The 18,291-nt window shown below is 40.6% G+C and overlaps 1 protein-coding gene across 1 annotated transcript in view; it reads left to right on the plus strand.

The window, feature by feature from the left end:
* LOC137648910 (rho GDP-dissociation inhibitor 2-like) overlaps positions 1 to 18,291 on the plus strand; it is a 29,252-nt gene that overhangs the window by 2,973 nt on the left and 7,988 nt on the right. Inside the window, exons 2-3 of the mRNA XM_068382096.1 lie at positions 7,972 to 8,167; positions 13,315 to 13,439. Of these exons, the coding sequence (XP_068238197.1) occupies positions 7,987 to 8,167; positions 13,315 to 13,439 (306 nt within the window). The 5' untranslated portion in view covers positions 7,972 to 7,986. The remainder of the gene's footprint in view (positions 1 to 7,971; positions 8,168 to 13,314; positions 13,440 to 18,291) is intronic.

Consider the following 18,291-nt stretch of genomic DNA (forward strand, 5'->3'; position numbering starts at 1 on the left):
AAGGAACCGAGAAAGAATGAATCTTTTTTTTCTTGCATATGTGTACACATGTATCTATCTGTATAAATTGCTAATTGATTACGCTTGGGTTTGTCTTTATAAGCGAGCTTGTCCATCATTGCATTATTTGTTTACAAGACCACACTCCCCATATTCTGCCAAATTATGCAAAGCTGCTGTATTCTTCTATTACTTCATAATTTAAAACAATTCGCCACATGGGAAACAAGATAAAATCATAAAAAAACTATTGAATTTTTAAAAAACCAGCTTGGTTCGTCACTATAGGACCTGGAACTATCATAGTTAATTGAACAGAAGTTCGTGATGCCAGCGTACATTTTATATACAAAATATATACTAAATTGAAAATTGAGTAATTTTTCAAAAGTGTCCTTATAATATAAAATTCACAAGTAGTGAAACTTTTGAGTAATTACTCCATTTTTAATTTAGTAAATGTTTTGAATATATTATGAAATGTACGCGGGCATCACAAACTTGTTTGGTTGTCTATGTTGACGATGTCAATTCCAGGTCATTTAGTGAGAAATCCATGCTAGTTTTTTTAATAATTCTATAGTTTTTATAATAACTTTTTCCCATGAGGCATATTGTTTCAAATTATGCAAAAGTAATAAAGGAAAACAATAGCTTGGCATAAATTGGCAGTATATGGAGAGCGTGATCTTGTAAACAAATACCATTATTGCAGCCCTACTGCCTCAAAGTTTTTTGCCCTTGGTTTTTGGTTCAGTGTTGACGATTTTAATTAAACTAAAACAATAACTTTTTCTGTATTGTTATAGAACTACCGGGGAAAGCTTTACTATTAAAAGAATGGGGTTATGCATAGAAAAACTCCCGTTTTCATTGAAATACTAACCTTTTCTTCTCTAATATTATTCTCTGGGATGCATAATAAATCCAGGAAAATTGCATAAAATATGGGGATCTTCTTCTGAAATATTTATTTCCCTTTTTTGTTTACATTTTACAAGTCTGATGTTTCTGCTCCCGTTTGTATGATTGTGCAGTGTTTCTTGCAAGATTACGAGATCATACTGCCTGCGTACGAGCCCTCCTGCTGGTTGCGCGGTTATGAGTTTTTACTTCCCGCTCACCTATGTTCTTCCCCTACCATATAAAGGTGGTAAAGGTGTCTGGTTTCAGATCCAGTTCCATCAGAATAAATACTCACCAGAACGTCAGCCGGGCAAGCCTAACCCCCCACTGTGGTGCCCTACCATAGCAGTAGCCTCCCCAGTAAACAGCTTAAACTCACGGCCCTGGGCGGGCATCGATCTCTTGCCACGCGAATGCGAGGCAAACACGTTACCACTGTACCATATTTGGGCATGTATGTATGCTGGGGTGTGATGTAGGCACTTCTGTGACACACCCGATTTTCTTAGTGCAATTTTTCAGTTCCTTTGTAGGTGTAAGTGTCGGGCGTGGGGTATGGAGCCTGTAACAAAGTGTAATGGCAGCTCTTTTGGCTATTTTGATGCTATAGCCAAGTTTCACGGTGATTATCATGGTACTCCTGGTCTAGTGAATAATCTTTTAAATGCTCATTGTGTTATCCCTCAAAGGTTAAAGTGTCCCTTGTGTGATTCTGGTGAATATTTGTGATTTACTTTATCATAATGTAAGGATTTATTTGTGATTTACTTTATAATAATGGAAGGATTCATTTGTAAATTACTTTATCATAATGTAAGTATTTTTTTGTGATTTACTTTTTTGTGACCTGGGAGGGGGTTCTGGGGCCCTCCCCCACAGTTAGGTCTGTGATCTGGGAAGGGGAGTCCTGTTGCTTGCTCCTCAGCTTGGTCTGTGACCTGGGAACCACTAGGTTAGGTTAGGTGGGTTTGTTAGGTTCTATGGCCTTTTACAAATCTCAAATTGTTAAATAATCATGTTTTGTCCGGTTTTTGCACACCAAGTCCCAGGTTCCCACTTGTGTGTCGGGAGGGGTGTGGTTCATAACGTAGAACGGCTTATTTGCAGTGGAAACAAAGGTCAAATTCGTTGAAAGCATACTATTTACTGTAGGAAAATCCATTTTTCCTATTAGGAATGTCCCGTATTCTATAATTCTCCCTTTTTTTTATGAGGCCTTGATTGCAGAAATAAGTTTTATGAATAGAACTGCCAAGTCCATTCATCCCTTTTGACCCCATTATGGACAGTCTAGAATGGGAAGGGGCAGGAGAGGGTCCAGAGGACACTAGGGAAGGCAGTCCCCTCCTTCCAGGATAGCCATCTCTTTCTGGCTTTGAGAGAGAATATTTAAACACAAGGAGCAGGAGAACCAAAAGAGCCTGTGCATGCACGTGTTCATAGTCTTTAGTATGAGCAACACTAGCCTTCAAGAACCTATCAGTGGAACAAGTTTAAAAGCAGAGTCTGCAATTGCCCGAAAAGCTTCAGTGGAGGGGTTGTCTGGGCTCACCAACAGGCAAAGTGGTAGTAGCTTACATTTACCACGAAGTAGAGGAGTGGACAGTAAGTGTCGTTCTAAGCGGATACTGCCTGCAGTTCATTGGCTCACATCCTTCCCGCACTCGGACTCAGACTGAGTGGTCATTACCCAACCTTAACTCTGGAAGGGACTTCAGCCTTCCACCCGAGGTGAAGAAGGTGTGGGTCAAAGGCTTTTATAGTCTACTGTGGGCTGGGGACCGGTCACCGACATGTCGGCCCTCAACAACTTAATATGAACCCATTTAAGATGGAGACGTTAAGCATAGTACGGGCTGCCATCAGAAAGAACAACTATGCTCCCTCTAGATGTGAGAGATGCTTCCAAACACCAGTCTATTGGTCTTCGAGGAAGTTGGTCGGCTTCATCCTTGGGAAGGAAGTTTAACGGTTCTAAGTTCTGTTTTTCGGTCTGTCGAGTGGCCCCAAGTGTTCACTTAAAGTACTAATACTTGTTTCGGCTTTGGTTATGCCAATGGAATAAGTGTTCTAAGATATCTGGACGATTGGGTTAAACTGTCTTGATCTGTGGAATAACTTCTAACATCAATCAATACAAGCTTCTCTCTTTTTGTCCTGATCTGGATATTGTGATGGATCAAAAGAAGTCAAGTTAGAGTCTAAGCAGAGGATAGTGCCTGGCGATTATCATACACGAGAGTGGGGTGAGTCCTCCCCTCCGAGGACAGTGTCAGCAGACTTAGGGGAGCAGCACTACCTTTTCTTCAAGAGCTCAACAGTGGCAATAGCTATTAGGGCACTAATCATCCCTGGAAAAGCTTGTGCCACATAGCCATCTGCACCAACAATCGCTTCAGTGGTGCCTTAAGAGACATTGATCAGCAACCAATGATTCCCCGCAACATTTAGTTTTAGTGGATAAGGAAGTAGAGGAAGGCCTAGACTGGTGGCTGAAAAATAACAATTTTGTAAAGGGGGACCCCTTTGGACTATCCACATGGAGATTCTTCTGTTTACTGGTATGCAAACCTCTCGATGACTCTGACCCAGTTTCCAAGCGAACTACCCAAATGGTCCAGTTTCCGAGAGAATTACCAAAATGATCCAGTCGTCTTTACTAGCCACAATTGCAGAGCTGCAGTACTTTGAAGCTGTGATGTCCCAGTCACCTCATTGGTTGAGACTATCCAGCATTTCCTCAGACCGAAAGGCTTTTTGTGAGGCACTGCATGGAAGGTGTCCGGATACCCCCGAAAATCTTCTGTGGCAGTCTACCAGGCAAAGTGGCCCATCTGTAATTGATGTCAAAGAAGGGGTACTTCTCTAGTTGGAGTCTCTTTACATGTATATTTAGTGGATTTCTTTTGTCTACATGCACAAAGAGAAACAACTCGGTCTCAGTGGTGAAAGGCAATCAGTTGGCCTTGAGGCAAGTCTTAGAGCTGAAAAGCCTAGACCTGTTTCTTCATGGGAGTTATCAGTGCTCATGAGAAGGTTTGAGCAATCCTGCCATCTGGGAGAACTTAACGATCTGCGTGGAACGTCACCCAAGTTCTTGGCACTCTGAAGAAGGCTTGGTATAAACATTAGGGGCAACCTAACAACATTGATTTAGTAAGAAATCCCCAAGGATGGCCAAACCTGCAAAACATATGAAATAGACAAGGGCATCTCTGCTGTTGGTTTTAAGTTTTTTTCTTTAGTTAGTGGTTAGCAGTTCACTGTGCGAGGGATTTTAATGAAGAGCATCTCGGCTGTTGGTTTTAAGTTTTTTTCTTTAGTTAGTGGTTAGCAGTTCACTGTGCGAGGGATTTTAATGAAGAGCATCTCGGCTGTTGGTTTTAAGTTTTTTTCTTTAGTTAGTAGTTAGCAGTTCACTGTGCGAAGGAATTTAATGAAGGGCATCTCGGCTGTTGGTTTTAAGTTTACTGTATTTTTCCTTTAGTTAGTGGTTAGCAGTTCACTGTGCGAAGGAATTTAATGAAGAGCATCTTGGCTGTTGTTTTTAAGTTTTCTTTAGTTGGTGGTTAGCAGTTCACTGTGCGAGGGAATTTAATGAAGACAAAACGTTTTGAAGATTTTTTGATAACTATAGATGATTGATTTTCTTTGTACCTTGATACACACTTTTTATTCCTATTAAGAGCATACCTGTAGCTGTTTATTCTATGGCCGTTGTGTAGTTATGACGACAATGACGCTAACTTAGGAATGAAACATCATTGCACAAGGTCAATAGAAGGAGAACTTCAAGTTATTCATTCACCTCTGGTGCTCCTTTGTCTTAGTGCTGACATTTGATACACACGTTCGTCGTACCTAATGAACACTGCTGAAGAAAAATAATGCACCGCTCTTCTTTTTCCCCTTTTGGACGATTAGTCCTCTAGGTCCGATCCACAGGGGTTACATGTTTAGTACTGTGACTCCTACACTTTCTCTCCCTGTGAGAGATTGTTGTCCAATCATTTACTGGGGAAGAAGAGACTGCAAGATTATGCAATTGTGAAACATGATCAGTTACAGAGGTTGGGAACCGCACGATCTGGAACAACAATCAAAGTTTACACGTGCCTCAAGGGTTCATCACTTTTGAGCCACAAGGGAACTAATTCAGCTGTTCCCCTTATCTGTTCCTTTGCAGCGCTACTGTAGTACAGGAGGAAGGTAGGAATCATGAAGTACACGATGACCAATCCTGCTTAGTTGCTTGAGACTTAGGCCATTCTCTATGCAGGTTTTTTTGGGAGTACTGTAACAGCACTGTTCCAGAAACCCAACCTCCCAGGAAGGGTTATCGATACTGAGTACGGGAGCTCACGCTTTCAGTACTGTACTAGGTCTCGGCACGAGTGCTGCTTGTCAGTACGCTGGCGGAAGCCTTCGTCCCTTTCTTGCTCCAGGGCATTCCAGTGACATCATTGCACAAAGAACTTTCACCTTGCTGATAATACTATATATCTGAGTCGTCCTCATGGAATCTGCTACCAAGGCCGGCTTCCAAGCTACTTTAAGGTTCAATCACTGGATGAGCACAGCCATGCGCTGCACTGCGACCCAGGGTTTGTCAAATCCGAAGTACAATGAAGTACTGTACAGTACACCGACTTGATCCAATCAGACCCGAAGAACAAGAGCCTTCTTGATGCACCATTTAAATGTCTCGCGCTTCGCTATACAGTACAAGGGAGTCGAGAGTAGTATGTCCCTTACAGAATACATTGGTACAAGAATTGTATTGCGTATCCCATGGAGGGAATGATATCAGGGCAGTTATGGTGGAAGGAGGTGCAAACAGGTCTCCTCTTCCGTGGATTGGTTGCTGCTAAGGGCCTAGACACTTCTAGGATAAATATTCCGACATCCCCATTACACCTTCAGTAATTGCTGAGGAAGGATGCTGCAACCTACAGGTCCAGTCGGCTACTCCAGGGTCATCTTTCCCTAGAAAAGCTCGGACAGTGCTCCTTTCATTCACCTGTGATCTGGCCTTTCAGGTAAAGTGATAGAAGGAACAAAGGCAGAAAGGATCACAAAATTCAGTGACCTCTGTAGCTTCCATGAGTGAGTACATGCTGGTTGGTCAGTATTGAGAGCGATCCAACCCCCAGACCTGCTTGTCATCTTCTCTCGTGATCTACCGAAACTCACCCGTTAATGGACTCTGGCACATGAAGCCAGAATATTGGATCTACTCTAGCCTTCAGGAAGAAACTGTCCGTAATGCATAAGTTGAAGGCCCGAGTCTGGAAGCGCCAAGCAACCTTGTCAGCCCACCATCCAAGAGAGTATACCTTCAAGTCTTACGATATATTTTCATTGTGACCTGTTGTATCTGCTCAGTGGGTTGTGTAGTTTACCCAGCTCCCTATGGGATAAAAATTATCTATTCTTGAACCATTTTTCAGTGGACAGAAACCTAGCCTGACCCATGAGAGAGACTGTTCTCAAATGTTGGTAGTGGTAGGAACCAACACTTCCGCAATTAGTTCAGATTCTAGTGTATTGAAATTCCTGGATTTTAAACCGGCCAAGTATAGTTATAGGGGCTTCCTCCCCTCCTAAGGATGAGTCTCCTATTAAAGGACATTGAGTATTACGGTATATTTTATTGTAAATTTGCAAAAATTCTCCACCTTTAAAATTGTTCCTTGCAGGTTTTAATTCTATTTCCTATTTCCATTTCTTTGCAGCAGCTTATTGAGTAGTTTTGTTGCCATATAGTAAAAAAATTTTGGTTTTAGCAATACTGTAATATACCACTCAATATTTGTAACACTGTGTATCTCTTGCTAATATATCTTTCTTTCCTTGTATGTTTATCAATTTTTTTTCCTTTTTTTTTTTCCTTTTTTTTTTTTCCTGACCATTTTTTGTTAGTGAAAATCATTGATTTTTTTCCCAACCCCCCTACATACAACGTGTATGGGGAAACTCCTGACCAATTTTATAATAAGAGACTATGAGGATTCTTGCTTTTTGTTATTGTTCTTTGCCTTAAATGCCAAAAAGCTTTACTTTTAAGTAGAAGAGATGGCCGTTGGTGTGCCTTGTAAGTTTAAGAAATAGTTTTGCCATTTAGAATCTTGGTTCTTACTTTATAGTTTCAATGTTTTTTGCAATGGAATCAGACTTAGGTTTGAAGAGAAGTAAAGGAGGAGCCATCTGTTGTTAATAAGGTCATGCCAATTTTAATTCTGTAAATGTTTCAATTGAGCTCAAAGAATGTGTTCTTTTCCCAAATGTTGGATCGAAATAATCTAGTATGCTTACAAAATACAGTTGCGAATGTGTACATAAATTGTATGTAGTTTTTTTTTTGTGTGTGTGATTGCAGTTTTGAACAGCATTTGGGTCATGTGAAAGTTGTGTGCTATTCTGTACAGTACTCAGGAAAATTGATTTCCCTGTTTTTCAAATTCATGAGAGAATGGTGCATTAACAAGAATACCATGGTAACTGTTGCAGCTTGGTCGGAAGTCAATTCGCTAACCTTTTTGTGATGGATATTAGTCTGTTCTTTAGTTTTATGTGACGGGGAGTCCTGCTTTTATACTGTTGAGTATTTGATAATCTGTGTTAACCCTTTTACCCCCAAAGGACGTACTGGTACGTTTCACAATACTCATCCCTTTACCCACATGGTCGTACCGGTACGTCCTTGCAAAAAGATGCTATTTAAAATTTTTTTTGCATATTTTTGATAATTTTTTGAGAAAATTCAGGCATTTTCCAAGAGAATGAGACCAACCTGACCTCTCTATGACAAAAATTAAAGCTGTTAGAGCAATTTTTAAAAAATATATACTGCAAAATGTGCTTGAAAAAAAAATAAACCTTGGGGGTTAAGGGTTGGAAATTTCCAAATACCCTGGCGGTAAAAGGGTTAAATAATAGAGCTCGTAAATTGACACGACTATAATCAATTACAGCTAAAGATTCCAAAGTGGGAAATATGATTTATTTAATTCATAGGAATCTTGATCATATTTAAAGTAAATTAACAAAATATTAATTTTTCAGAAATCTTAATTCACAATGGCCGAAGAAGAAGAAGTCCCTATTGAACCTGTACCTGATGTTGAGGAAGACTCTACTTACAAACCACCACCAGAAAAGACGTTGGAGGAGATGATTCAGCAAGATACAGAAGATGAGAGTCTACGCAAATACAAAGAAACCTTGCTTGGCAACTCTGCATCGGGTGCCGTCGTCTTAGGTAAGTACTTCATCCCTCTTTAGATGAAACATTATTCAATTCACTATAGGCTAGAGTCTTTAACCCTTTTACCCCCAAAGGACATACTGGTACGTTTCACAAAACTCATCCCTTTACCCCCATGGATGTACCGGTACGTTTCACAAAACACATCCCCTTACCCCCATGGACGTACCGGTACGTCCTTGCAAAAAAATGCTATTTAAAATTTTTTTTGCATATTTTTGATAATTGTTTCAGACAATTCAGACATTTTCCAAGAGAATGAGACCAACCTGACCTCTCTATGACAAAAATTAAGGCTGTTAGAGCAATTTAAAAAAAGATATACCTGTACTACAAAATGTGCTGGGAAAAAAATAACCCCCTGGGGGTTAAGGGTTGGAAATTTCCAAATAACCTGGGGGTGAAAGGATTAACATTGTAGATTTGTACATTGTTACTCATTGCAACTGAAGAAGAATATCTTCAAAGCAGCTTATCAAGTTTAAGAAGAATCTCCCTTTGACATCCCTACCAAGTTTTCACCTGTATAATTCTTTCTGGAGTTTCAGCTTGAAAGGTATTTAACTACTAAAGATATTCAACGAAGGCACACTCCTTCACATACTGATCTTTTTCTTTCATTTTTACAGTTCAGTTTAAAGATAACACTGCATCTTGGGACAATATATTTATTCCTAATTAGAATAAAATAAGATAAAAGTGGAACAAGGAAACATGAGCATTTTAAAAATACACAATTAAATTAAAAGTAGAGGAGTGGCCAGTTAAGACTTTTTACTTTAGAATAGCTACTTGAATTACTCGATAACACTTAAAACAAGTCCAATCAATTTTTAAATTATTTTATTTTGAGGCAAAAAAAAAAAAACGGATAAATCTCCATACTATACTGTATTACAAACTGCTGGTGAACACAGTTCAAGGAGCTGGGTTGCCAGACCTTATAAGTTCCTATATTTATGTAATGTAAACTGTGTGGTTGCCAGCTAGTGAGCATTCATTTTTATGTTGAATTAAAAATTTAGATATTTTTTGGGGCATTCAGCAAGGGCTCCAGGGAAGGGTTTTTGGTACTAGGAGCTCTCATGCCTGTTACCAGCATTGTGTCTCGTGCAAGACTAACCACGAGCACTTCGGTCAAAACATTGATAGCTGCGATCATCCTGCTTCCGTTTCGGGACATTCCCATGAGACTCCTATGACTCCATTACCACTGTCCATTGGTTTAGTGATGGTAACCCTGACAAGAAGCATTTGAAGTAAGATTCAGGAAGCAGACTTTGTTCTCGGGCCCTGGGTCTCCTACCATGACGGCCAGTTCTCGGGCCCTGGGTCTCCTACCATGACGGCCAGTTCTCGGGCCCTGGGTCTCCTACCATGACGGCCAGTTCTCGGGCCCTGGGTCTCCTACCATGACGGCCAGTTCTCGGGCCCTGGGTCTCCTACCATGACGGCCAGTTCTCGGGCCCTGGGTCTCCTACCATGACGGCCAGTTCTCGGGCCCTGGGTCTCCTACCATGACGGCCAGTTCTCGGGCCCTGGGTCTCCTACCATGACAGCCACTTCCAGGTTTAGCTGAGCAGCAGCTTGTTTGACCTTTGGCCAGCTGTAATCATATACTTCCCTTTGACCCGTAATTCAACATTTCCAAACAGCAGATGACACAAACTTTTTTTGACACTTCAGCCATCTTACCAATGGGCCTTTTGGATCCTGAAGAAACATGAGAGGAGACACACATGAAGTCTTCCTGACAGTTTTCCAAGTCTTTACAGTCAAGTCCTCTGGTGGAAAACTCGACTGGGTCCTAGTGACCAATCTTTTTCTTCTTCGAAAGGAAGATGGCAAGTACTATACGGTCAACCATCAAGAAGGCTTCTCGCTCAGTGATCCTGAATGATATATATATCTAGATACCCATCCTCCAGACTTTGAATTGTTTCCTCCTCATTCTCTAGGCTTTGGTTTTAGTTTTAAAATTAAAGCTTGAGCATTCATACTCCACTTCTGGTTGCTACTCATAGAGATTCTCCTCTTATGGCTTTTCTTAACAATCGACTTTCCCTGTCTCTCTCCAGGAAGTAATGTGCCAGGGCTGAGACAGTTGATCTTTTTTTTTGCCACAATGTGAGGATAGTGTTCAATTAGTAGCTAGCCACATGACCAAGCAGGAAAAGAGGAACAGATTATGCTTATGACATTCATTTCAGCAAACTGAGGAAAGTAGCGTAGTCGCTCTTGCATAACCAAGAACTATTTCAAGCTGGATTGTAAAGTTGGTTTTTGAGGCTTAACTCTTCATCGGGGAACTCATTATATACGGGCTCCCACACCAATGATTGCTCCAGGATTGTTGTAAGTAGCACTGGTAAACAGCTGGCAATTACCCAATTACCCTTCGATCTTGTTTCAGTAGAAGGATCAGGTTTGTTGGCTGATTGGCGATATCCTTTCCGGGGGAGTTCCACTCGAACCCACCACCAGGGATCCTGCTGTTTATGGGCTAATTCAGTAGGGTGGGTCATGCTTAGAGTACATGAATTCAGGGAATTGGTTCACAAGTAAAACCCCTGCTTTTCAGCCTATGGGAAAATCAAGCAATGCCATTGCCATCTTCCAAACAGAATTTGATAAGTCACAACAACTACACCTTTGTGTCCTAAATCTACAAGCAAAGGGGTAGTGTTTAACAGTTTTCAATTGGGCAAGCAGGGTTGCACCGGGGAAACTGGCGGTGTGCCAGATCTGTACATACTCAAGACCAGTTCCAATAAGGAATGTTCTATCAGACATGCTCAATCTCCAGGGGCAGGGAGTAGGAGCAGTGACTCCACTTTTGTGTGGGACAGAAAGGCTTCGTAGACTTCAATTATCGCCATTATGTACCAACGACACTGATGCCATTGCATTATTTATGACAATCTAGGATCTATTTGAGAGGCCAGAATTGTTTTTTTTTTAACTTCTAAAGTAGCTTGTTTTCCTAAATGAGTACATAAAAATGCAATGGAGGAACCAACCGCCTTCCTTAATTATGGAATGCTGGGTGTTTATAGATAATGAAAAGGCCATCAAACCTGATGCCATACACAGACCTTCCAATAATGTGATTTTGGTGAACTTGTGAAATTTTATTTTTACTTGAAACAACAAGATAAAAAAAATTTTTTACAATTCCGTTGGGATGAGGAAGGTTTAGGTCTTATTTTGACTAGACTATAACCACTACATCTACCTAGGACAACGAATCTCTCTACATGACGCCTGTAAAGAGAGCGAAATAAAAAGAAGAATAACCCTCGGTTGGCAAGCGTTTGGAAGAGCCAGTACAGTGTTAAAAAATAAGAAGATTCCTATCATCTTAAAAAGGAAAGTCTATGATCAGTGTATCCTCCCCACTGTCACCTATGGGGCCGAAACTTGGAATCTAACAAAAAAGCTTTCCCTTAAATTACGAACAATGCAGAGGGCACATGAGAGAATTATGCTAATTCTAACATGGAAGGATAGAAAAACAGCTAAATGGATTGGATAAGTAAAAAACTAAAGTAATGGATATCCTTGAAACCATTAGCAAGCTCAAATGGAACTGGGCGGGGCACATTGCCAGGATGACAGACAACCGATGGACATCACGAACAACCTTCTGGACACCCTGAGGATACACAAGAAACCGTGGAAGACAAAAAACCCTCTGGCGAGATGACTTAGACCAACATAAGCAACAGTGGCACAGAATAGCTTGTGATAGAAGTCTGTGGAGAAACCTGGGGAAGGCCTACATCCAACAAATGACTTTTGAAGGCTGAAATGATGATGATGATGATGATAACTCTACTGGAAATTGTAAGGAGGTCTTCACATGCTCCAATGCCTTTGCAAAAGTTGTCTGGGTCATCACTACATGGTAACTAAATTATTTCAGTGGGGGTGATGAGGTTGTTAAGTCTTGCTCAGGTTTCTGTGTTCTCCCAGGCTTGTTAGTGCTGGAAGAGAAGGGAAAGGATTGCTGGGTGTGCCTTGTAACCGGGTTGCCCAGGTATGATCATGCGCTTCATTGTTCTGTTTGTTTTGTGATGGTTAGACATTGAATGGCTTCAGGGTCTAAGTAGTGTTGTTCATACAAACCAAATCAAGGTGCAATTTAAAAAAACTGCTGGAGGATTTGATGCAAATTGTTTTAAATTTAAAAACAAAAAAGCAACGAGACACTGGACAAACTACTCTGAAGAATCCGTAAGGCATATTAGAGGTTGTTTAATATTAACCCTCTTACCCCCAGGCTATTTGGAACTCTCCAACCCTTTACCCCCAGGGATTATTTTTTTTCAAGCACATTATGCAATATGATTTATTTAAATTGCTCTAACAGCCTTAATTTTCGTCATAGAGAGGTCAGGTTGGTCTCATTCTCTTGGAAAATGCCTGAAGTTTCTGAAAAAATTATCAAAAATATGCAAAAGAAAATATAAATAGCAGTTTTTTGCTAGGGTGTACCAGTACGTCCAAGGGGGTAAAGGGATGGGTTTTGTGAAACGTACCAGTACGTCCTTTGGGGGTAAAAGGGTTAATGCCTTCATGGTAGAAGGACCCATGAGGAACTGCTGTAATCTCCTAGTAAGAATGGTTGGAATGTGATACATTGATGAGAACTCTTTTTGTTGAATCCATAACTATTAAGGCACACTCACCATGACCCTTATCACTTCATTTTACTTATTGAATTTGAAATTGCCACACTACTAAATTTTTATTTATTGTTAATTTAATCTTGGGCAGAAAATTCCCAACACCTGAGAAAAGGAAAACTCCAATTGATTTTAAGTGATTGTTTTGATGGTAAATATTTAGATGCTTCCTGTGGTATGGTTTTTCATTGTGCTCAACTTTACTGGTCAAGTCCTATAATTATTTGCTTAGTCATTGAATAATGATTGGTATAAGGTAATTTGTAGGGAATAGAGACTTTCAGTGTAATTTATTGGCTTGAAGGGTAGGAACTTATGAGCGCAGTGTTACAAAAGAAAAGATTATGCCCATGTTTGGCTTTTGTTTGTAACTATTTACATAAGTTTTTTCTATTCACTTAAAAATTTTCTTTGTTTAATTCTTTCAAACCTGATTATATTTGACCTCAACAGAACCCAATAATCTAAATAGAGTACTTGTTCGGAAGTTGGTACTGGTTGCAGAGGACCGGCCTGAGATGCAACTTGATTTAACGGGAGACTTGGAGAAACTGAAAGATGAAGCTTTCACTATAAAAGTAAGTAGATTACCACAATCACCATTAACCCCTTAGAATTTAGATGCCTGTTTAGTCAGAGTAAAGTTAATGTCATTTGTTCCTATGCAGTACAAACCCTTGTCCTTCTGTGAAGGATTCTGGTGACGGCTGGCATGGCCAATGAAGAAATACGAAAGTTCTGGCAACCGCTGCCCAGTACCACTGTAGGCCTGGCCTCCATTGCATCTGACCTTAAAGATAGTCTTCTCACAGCTATCTCAACTTGGCCTGAAGATCAAGGTTTTACCCCGGGTCGCCTCAGGGCGCGTATCACTCCGCCTGAGGTCACCCCATAGAAAATGGGAATAGGGTAAACTACACAAAATTCTGGTCGGTTGGGAAAGAGTTAACAGTAACTCCTAAGAAAGTAGTTCTTGGTAAGTATGTTAGGAAAAATACAGATTACTTAAAAATTTGTGATTTTTTTTCTCTGTGGGATTGCTATGATCCCGGTATTATGCGGACATGCCTAGGTTCATTACTGCACTTTCATGAGTGAAGAGGAGGATAGTCTTCATCCTTTACGTCTGATATGCAGAGTGCTCCGCTGCACTAAGGATTCCCCTTGTGATGTGTGCGCAGTGTGGATGGGATTTCAGCGACAAGAAGAAAGAGGCAATGGTAATCGTTCTCCTTTGGTCTCGTCAGCAAAGCGGACAGGAAGTGCCATGCTGCACCACCAATGTGCTTCCCAGCGCCATCTAAGAAGGAGAGCCATGCTGTCTCTTGACAATTTTCGCCTAAAACTTCTCTTCGTCTCTTGGGAGCCTTGACTCTTCTAATAGAAAGGTTGTTACTGAGGGTTTTACTAACCTAGCAGCTTTTCTGGTTATAACCCCTGTGCCTGTGCCCACGACGGTCTTGAAAAGCAAATTACAAAATTCTCCTTTGCCTATTGTATTGGAAAAAATAACTAAAGAAGACCAATCATAGTTACTGAATGACCAGCCCCATTTCCTCCTTTTCCTAAGGTTATATAGAACAAGAGGGAAGAAAAAATTCCAAGAATCCTGGCGGGATAGTAAGTCATTCCCATCGAGGTTTGTGAGTATATGACATGTCAGGGAATAATGGCCATTTCTTCCGACTTAGTGGTCCCTATAAAAGTTTAAGGGCCGACCTGAACAAGAATATCCTTGCTTGAAAATTCCATGATGTACCGGAGAGTACAGACTTTTTCCAGTTGAAATTGTTTATCGAAGTGGTCAACATTAATGGAGGTGTCCTTTTCTCCAAGATGGAAAGGGAGACCAATGTCCCCACAAAGCTCTAATCCTAAGACTGAGAAACCGGTACCACCTCATAGATCAGATGCGAGAACATTACCAATTGACATGGTTCCAGAGTAGCCCAATCCTCAGCCATCAAGATGGGAAACATCTTCCCACCTTTCTCCATTCACCAAGGGAGAGAAAGTTTGGGAGATGAAAGATGTTGCATCCAAAAGGAAGAACAGGCGGCTTTATTTCTGAGAGGTGTTGAACACCCATGTGAAGAACACTCCTCAAAAATGATAAATTCTTCTTGACTGATCCTGACGAACCTTCCCATTCCGTGGCTGGTTCTCCTGGCTATGGTGATATGAGGTTTTAGAGTAAACTTCCAATGGGACTGAAGAAGAGTCTTGGGACTTGTCAGGAAAATTAACAAGTTAAGTGTAAGTGATGCTTCCATGTCCCTCTTCTCAGGAAGAAAGACTTTGATTGACACTTCATTTACATACGGCTCATACGTCGGGACATCACAGGAAATTACCATTGTCACGTCATTCCCATAAAACAGTTCAGAAGAAGGAAGCTCAAGTGTTGGCAGATAATGATTCACTGAGGGTGTCTTGCTCGCAGAGAATTCTTCCAAGCTGATACCTCCCATCTTTTCGAAGCAAAGCAGTCATGTCACGGAAGAAGCCAATCCTCATCTGCTTCCTTTAGACAAGAAATTGGCAACTTTAACTTCAACAATGTTAGCAGAAAGGCTCGCGCAGCAATCACTAACTTCTTAGCTGCGTAGATGATGAACATAGAAGTAGGCAGTGATGTCATTTCTCCAAAATTCATCTTGGTTAGACCACTGTTCCGGTAGGCTCTTGTACTTAGCTGTTTCTTGGAATCTTTAAGAGTATCTTGGGCCTAAAATCTCTAAATTTGTTCGTGAGCACTGGCTGCTCCTAAAAGTAAGTAACCAGAAATACTATCTCATTTTGATGTATAGAAACAGTAACGAGAGCTTATAAAGCCTCGGGAAGGGTCGCCCGTAGCCCCCCTTGAGCACATGCTTTACAGCGGCTTGCCGCAACCTTAGTGATCCACGAAAACCCCTTGGTAGCACAAGTCCTCAGAAGCTGGTGTGTGGAAGAGACAAACTGCTTTTATGGACCGTTATCTTAACCCTTTTACCCCCAGGCTATTTGGAAATTTCCAACCCTTAATCCCCAGGGGGTTGTTTTTTTCCCAGCACATTTTGGTGTATATTTTTTTTAAATTCCTCTAACAGCCTTAATTTTTATCATAGAGAGGTTAGGTTGGTCTCATTCTCTTGGAAAATACCTGAATTTTCTCAATAAATTATAAAAAATATGAAAAAAAAATTTTTATAGCATTTTTTTGCGAGGACGTACTGGTACGTCCATGGGGGTAAAGGGGTGGCTTTTGTGAAACGTACCAGTACATTCTATTGGGGTAAAAGGGTTAAAAATTTCATACACAAGTCTTTAGTCCCTCTTATTGCTGCACAACAGGAATCTAATAAACGCTCTTACGGGATGCATAACCGTTTTTACTCCGGGCATCAATAATTCTTTGCCTTTTAAGGGTATGTAATGAGTATCAAGGCATATGGTAGTCTTGATTGGACTTGAAGCCTTCACTTGGAATTCGACCCCTACCAAAGGACTTGGAGTTTGTATAGATAGGAAAAATACAAATGACCTGAAATTTGTGATGCTTTTCCAGCTTCAGGACTTTCAGGAAACATATGTAGTGGAAACGTATAAAGTGCTCTATTTACGCTTGATGCTATATTATTGTATGTGTATGTTTGTATGAACGGTTTTTTGTATTTATGTATGTATTTGCATATGTATGCTTGGCTGTATATATGTATGTACAGTATATGTATTTGTGGATCTTCAACTAGGCCATAACACTTGCATGCCCTTATTTTTAACCAAATCTGGTCCATATAAAAGCATTATGCTTAATGGACTTGGGCTGTACTACTAATGTTTATAGAATTTTTTTTTATTGTAACAAAGGCCCATAAAGATATCAAAATATCTCTCTCTCTCTCTCTCTCTCTCTCTCTCTCTCTCTCTCTCTCTCTCTCTCTCTTCTCTCTCTCTCTCTCTCTCTCTCTCTCTCACACACCAGGTTAATATCAGTTTTTTCCAACACAGAGACTTACCTTGAACTACTTTCTTAGGAGGTACCTGGAATCTCCTCTCAACTGACCAGAGTTTTGCTCTCTCTCTCTCTCTCTCTCTCTCTCTCTCTCTCTCTCTCTCTCTCTCTCTCTCTCTCTCTCTCTCTCTCTCTCTCTCTCTCTCTCTCTCTCTCTCTCTCTCTCTCTCTCATTAGCCCATTAAGATAGACTGAGGGAAATCTTATGGCAAATGATTTAGAAAAAGCCAAACTGATGAATGCATATTTCACAACTGTATTCACCAGCCATCAAATATGAAGGGCCACAACCATTAAATAGAATCACCTTCACAATGGATGATGTCAAAAATAAAAAAAAAAGGACTTGCTAAGTCTGAGGCACTACTGTAGGTCCTGATGATATTCATCGAAGAGGTAACCCCACACTTTTACAAAATGTTCCGAAAGACAGCCAACGAAAGGTACCACAAGGAGGGAAATTAGTTAATGTTACTCAAATCTACAAGAATGGACCATAAGAAGAATCTGGCAACTATATACCTTTGTGGCTAACTTCAGTGCCTTGCAAAAATTTGGAATCTATTATAATAGGTTTAAAAGTAGAACATATAAAGGTTAAAGGTGACTGGTTTCAGTTCCGGTTCCATGAGAATAGATGCTCACCAGAACGTCAGCCGGGCAAGCCCAACCCCCCACTGTGGTGCCACAGCAGTAGCCTCCCCAGTAAACAGCTTAAACTCACGGTCCTGGGCGGGGATCGATCTCTTGCCATGCGAAATGCTAGGCAAACACGTTACCACTGTACTAGCCAGGAGGCTAAAAAACAATCTTCTGATAGACAGCCAATGTGGTTTTAGACCAAATAGGTCATGTGTAACCAATATTTTGGAATTTTTCCACTGCTTGGCATTTATGACAAAAGCAGGGCATTAGACATCATATACCTTGATTTTCAAAAGACTTATGACAAAGTTCCTCCTAAAAATTAATGGTCAAAATCAGAGCACTAGGCATCATTGATGAGCCAGCTGAATGGATCAATGATTGGTTAACAAACGGAAAACAGAGCGTTGTAATCAGTGGACAGCTGTTACAAGCGGAGTACCCCAATGATCCGTCCTTGGCCCAGTGATATTTCTGAATAGGATTAACTAGTAGAATAGCCAAATTTGCCGATGATACAAAATACTGCGAACTCAGAAGACGTAGAAGCCTTAAGAGAAGATCTAATAAACCTAGAAAATGGTCCAGAAAAAGGCAAATGCCTTTCAACTGTGGGAAATGTCAAGTCATGCATATAGGTTATAGTAACCCACAATCAGATTACTCACTGCTTGGTAATGAACTAGAAGTGTGGACCTGGAGGAAGATTTCAGTATTATGATCGGCAAGGATCTGAAGCTCACCAAACTGAGCATAAAAGCTGAAAATTAAGCTCAAAAACCAATAGG

The sequence above is a fragment of the Palaemon carinicauda genome, chromosome 1 (assembly GCF_036898095.1).
Source record: "Palaemon carinicauda isolate YSFRI2023 chromosome 1, ASM3689809v2, whole genome shotgun sequence".
In the NCBI taxonomy this organism is placed as follows: domain Eukaryota; kingdom Metazoa; phylum Arthropoda; class Malacostraca; order Decapoda; family Palaemonidae; genus Palaemon; species Palaemon carinicauda.